The sequence below is a fragment of the Octodon degus genome, unplaced genomic scaffold (genome assembly GCF_000260255.1).
Source record: "Octodon degus isolate 3935 unplaced genomic scaffold, OctDeg1.0 scaffold00026, whole genome shotgun sequence".
In the NCBI taxonomy this organism is placed as follows: domain Eukaryota; kingdom Metazoa; phylum Chordata; class Mammalia; order Rodentia; family Octodontidae; genus Octodon; species Octodon degus.
In genome coordinates this window covers 9118443-9123585 of record NW_004524602.1, presented here as the reverse complement: position 1 = coordinate 9123585, position 5143 = coordinate 9118443, and the positions used below count along the sequence as shown (strand labels likewise).

Here is a 5143-nt window from a genome sequence, read left to right as displayed (position 1 = left end):
TTGTTCTAAGTAGGTGCTTTAGACCACTGAGCCATCTCACCAGCCCGAAAGAAATCTTAAAAAAAAAAAAAAAAGAATGAAAGAAATCTTATAGCAAAATATTATGGAAGACAAAGGTTCCTCTTTCATTTGCCCACTTTTAACAGCCGCTTTTCATCCTGTTTACATGGGGTGGGCGGACGCTGTGCTCCTCGGCTCTGGCCCCCATGCTGCCGGCTTTCCTCTGGCAGTCGGTGTTCACAGGTCTTTTTCTCATGGATGGATTCAGGAAAGACTGACGGCAGGCGCAGGGCCGTGTGACTTCCCTCGTGCAAAGCCCGTAGCATCCGCCCCATGCACGCCTCAGCCTCTCTTTCTGGGAGAGGTAACGGCGCTCTTCCTCTCTCCACAGTGCCCATCACCATACCTCAGAAACCACTGCTGGTTCCAGCTGAAGAACAGAGGCCTCAGAAGCAAAAATCAAAGGTATGCATATTTCCAACTACAGAGAGAAAATTGCTCGTGCTTACAATAGCGTCTGTCTAATTTTTGAGAAAACCCACCTGTGTGCCTGCGACACAGATGTAAATGCTAATTCAGCATTTTGTTTTGTCTTGTAGTGCTAGGGGTCTCACCCAGGGCCTCGTGCGTGTTGGGTACGTGCTCTACCCCTGAGCTACATCCCCAATCCCTGACCTTAAAAGGGGGAGTTAATGAGCAAGTTAAGGCGACCATGACACTCTCGGTGGAGTCGAAAACATTCAGGCATGTTGCATGACTGTGAGACTGAGGAGAAGGTGACCGAGTGGGCGCACATCGCTAGCCGCTCGGGGTCTGGGATGCCCTCGCTCCTGCTATGTGAGGTTTCACTGTTCGCTGTCTCCTTGGGGTTCAGGCCTGGCAAGGCCTGTGGGGTGCACAGAAAACCTTAAAGAGGAAGTGGAAGTAGTTCTGCGTTCCTTTATATTAGCAGAGCGCAGTACCGTGTAGCTCGTCCTGCGGAAGACGTCTCCAGTTGAAAGGCGCTGGACTTTGGTAGCTTGCTTCTTTACGCTTATGAGTCGCAGACTTGCAATAATCGAAACTTTTCACTAGAAAGGGGACAGCTGGCAGCGCTGCTGCTGGCTTACCCACGTGGCGGTGTTTTCAGCTGCTGTCAAGATCAAAAGCAGAGCAAAGCCGAGCGAGCGAGCGAGCGAGCGAGCGAGCGAGCAGCCCGTGCACTGTCGCTCCGGAGCGTCCCGAGGACACCGCGGCGGGCCCTGCTCGCGGCCTCCGTGTTCCTGCGCCCAGCCCTTCCTAAGTGCTCCTCCCTGTTTTCCCCATTGGTGGTCTGTGCCCCCTTGAAAGCTTTCCAGACTGCTTATGTAGCCGCATGTCACGTGACACTACGGTTGCCATGGCAAATATTTGTGCTTCATGAAAACTGTGGGTAAAAAAAAAAAAAAAAAAAAAAAAATCAATGCAAATGGCCAAATCCCAAGAGAGCCAGGCCTGCGGGCGAGTGCTTGGCGGGCACCATTACCGCTCCGGATTCAGCTGTTTAGCAGGCTGTGCGAGGCCACGGGCTAATGTGCATAAGGGGAGCAGGCCGAGGCTCCTGGCTGGGTTCTCGCCCTGTTCCAGCGCTCGCATCCCGCAGTTTTACACAGAAGAACCTACAGGTAACCAAAGCAGTTGACCGAGTTTTAGCCAGGAAGCATCATACTAAACGTAAACAGACAAAGCAACTTTTTAGACAATGACGTACTTCCGGAACGCTAACGAGCCCCACTTTAATTTCCTCTGCTGACCTCCCAAAGCTTTCCTCTACTATCGGAAGCAGAAATAGTTAAAGACTTTTTTTTGGGGGGGGGACCCCATTGGTACAACATTTCTAAATTGTCTCTTCAGAGATAAATGTAATTATTCTTATACCTTGTGGGAAGGGCACTAGGCATGGAATGAAAAGGCCACGAGCTCAGTGCGCGGAGCCCAGGCCGAGGGTGCGGGTAGCAGACTTCTGAGCAGGCTCCAGTGCCAGGCACTGCGATGCCCCCACGCAAACCCCGCCGTCCTGTAGACACTTCTCCCTGGGCTCCCTAGAGGCCAACCTGACATCTGATTAGAGTTGCTTGTACACATTTACTTTGTCAAACTCTTTCTTCGATGCAAACAGGGCCTGGAAGGCAGAGCATTTCCTCCATCGGGGGTGGGAGAGGTCTAATTATTAGCTGTCAGCCTCCCTGGAAGAGGGGACAAGCTGGTCAAGCGGGGGAGCAGGGCGCGGGGCACAGGGAGCTGGGCCTTCTATTTGTTTTGTAAAATTGCCCAAGAGAGTCATTGTGATTTAAACTATGTCACTTTCTTCATTACAGGGCAGAGGCAGAAGGACAAGAGGACAATATGATGGGAAGGTCTGTAATTTGTGTGACTAGTTGAAATTTGGGGTCTGTCACCTGATGTCCCTTTCTTTGGCTGCAGGGCAAAAGTATGGGAGGCTGCTTGACAGCTAGACATGGCAACCAAAGTTCTGCGCTTCCTTTATAAGAGAAATTAGACCATGTTTTCAGAACAAGCCATGGTTAAAGTAAAAAGCCTCTTTTTTCTTCTGTTTGGACTATTGCAGTCTTAAGTTCAAACACGTAATCGAGTGTTCTCAGAACTTGACTGAATGACATCACCCTCAATCAAAAAAGGAAATAAGATATGAAAAGCTTAAGTTGTCCCCCTGCATGTGCTTACACTTGTGCACATGTGTACGTGTACGCACATGTGTGTGCACACACACATACACACTGCACGAATGATGTGGCAGGTGAGGGCATGCAATTCAGAGTTAAGTGACCACAGCAACCACAGTAACCAGACAATGGGGGAAAAATGAAATCGCTCCCACAACATGGTGAAGGTGTGCAAGCAAGAATATTCCACGGGCCGTAAGGGAAATAAACCAGACTCACATGTGTGAACGTACTGGCTCCCTAGTGTAAGAAACTCAAGAAGTAAATAAGGCCTAAAAAGTACAATCGATACTGTGGAAGAGAAAGAAACTGCTCTAAAGGAAAGAAAAATTGGGAGGGGGAGGGGAGAAAAGAAGGAAAGGAAATTATACACACACACACACACACACACACACACACACACAAGATAGCTAAGATAATTGTATTACCAACTTCTATTAGTTCACTGAAAGAAACTGTTAATTTTTATATTGTTTGATCAATCTTACATTCCTATCTCTTCAATCTCAGCAACAACTTTGAAGATAACAATATACAACATAATAACCATGGTTAATGTCCTATCATCTTGTTTTGAAATTTTATATTGTTTTGATTAATTTTTCTCTCTCGGGGCCAGGGAGATGGCTCAGTAGAATAAGCGCTTCCCTGGCAAGCGCAAGGGTCTGAGTTCAATCCCCAGTTTTACCAAAAAAACCCTCTTTTTCTCTCTTTAAAAGAATAAAAAAAAAAAAAAAAGAATATTCCACCAGACCATGCATGGGTAATAAAAAACCTGAACTTGAAACAGGCATGTGCTGGATTCTCCTCTCAGGAGTAACTTTGGCAAATCACTTGAATTCTCTTTCCCCACCTTCCTCTAGCAGATGGGGATGATGCTTCGCTTCTCATAGGCTTGCTGCAAGGACCAGATTAATTCATTTATGTGTGTGAAAGTGCTTTGGAAGTAGAAAGCTCTTTATCATAATTCATTGCCCTTCACACTTTGTTCTTTCTTCCAGTACAGGGGATTGAACCTGTGGCTTTTATACTAGGCTACATCCCCAACTCTGTATTGTTAAAAATTTTGCTCAGATTGGGCTTGAACATTGGCTCACTTTTAAGACTATCTTCTGTACCAGTGATGTGTAACTTTTTAGACACAAGTGCCCAGATTGCACCCCAAAACCTTCTTATGTATCGCAAAGTGCCAACACTGCAATTAAACCTGAACACTGAGGGTTTTGTTTGGAAAAAGTCATACATTAGCATCTTTTATTTCAAAAATAAAACAAATAACAAGCGTGCTGTGCCATTGCCCACCGCGATGCTAGGCCTTCTTTTCTCCGTGATCTCAGTAAGAACTGCAGAGAAGGCTCAGCTATCTCTTCTCAAGGAGTCAGAGCCACCTTTGGGTCTCCTTGGGCCTCTGCAGAGCTGTGAGCCACATTTGCAAACGTCGCAGGCAGTCCTCCTGAACCCAGACAGATTGCTCCTAGAAAAGCTCATCAGCGCAATCGAATCGTTCCCCCGATTCCCTCGACTTCTTACTGTGAGGAAATTGGGAGCCTGACTCCGCGCTCCCAGTGCAGAATGTGTTTTAAGAACATGGCATTCTTTATTTGGAATATTTCTAACTGCTAATGCTGATTGAGGGTGTCCTTGTGTGTGGCATCAACCACCTGCCATGCCCATGGGACCCTCATCGAAACTGGAGGACTCTGTGCCACGGCTGCCCCCGGGCCCACCCAGCTGGCAAAGGGCTTTGGTGACAACCTCCTCCCCAGGGGCTTGTCCTCCAAATACTACTGCTGCTCCTGTCACTGCCCCTGCTCCTGTCACTCCCACCAGCAGTAGTGAGCAAGCGTTTCCTCCATTCCAGGCTCTGTACCCAGTGTCCACCCAGCTCAGTACAGCAGGGACTGTCATCACTCCATGCCTCTGGGAGGAGGTGGACACAGAGAGGAGAGGTCATCCAATGAATAAGTGGCAGAGCCAGTATGTGAAACTGGACTAGGCAACCCCGAGAGCTCCAGAGCTTTGAAATCTTCATGTATCTCTGCCACCATTGGTGGAAATCTTTCTGCAACACATTGGGTCTCTGCCTGCCCAGTATGATATAATATTTTCTCTATCCAAGGTCACGTGTGCCACTGTCGCCTTCAGTGTCTCAGGGCAGTTGTCCTCCCTCTGTCACATCTGTTTCTATCCCCTCTGACTTTCAAGTCTTTCCTGTCTTCTAGGTTGGTTGACCAAATAACCAGAACTCAAAAAGCTAAATAAATTTGAGACAGTCATGCTCCGCATGAAGATCCAAAGATAAAATAATAAACCACAATAGAGTTTGTAGGGCTGGTGAGATAGCTCAGTGGTCTAAAGCACCTACTTAGAACAAGCTTAGCAAAGCACAGGGACTGCGGTTCAATCCCCCAGCACCACATGCCAGTCAGCCCCGCCCCCTG

The 5143-nt window shown here is 47.9% G+C and overlaps 1 protein-coding gene across 1 annotated transcript in view; it reads left to right on the top strand.

The window, feature by feature from the left end:
* Iqch (IQ motif containing H) overlaps positions 1-5143 on the top strand; it is a 218911-nt gene that overhangs the window by 95826 nt on the left and 117942 nt on the right. The window contains exons 7-8 of the mRNA XM_023712572.1: positions 392-465; positions 2337-2375. Of these exons, the coding sequence (XP_023568340.1) occupies positions 392-465; positions 2337-2375 (113 nt within the window). The remainder of the gene's footprint in view (positions 1-391; positions 466-2336; positions 2376-5143) is intronic.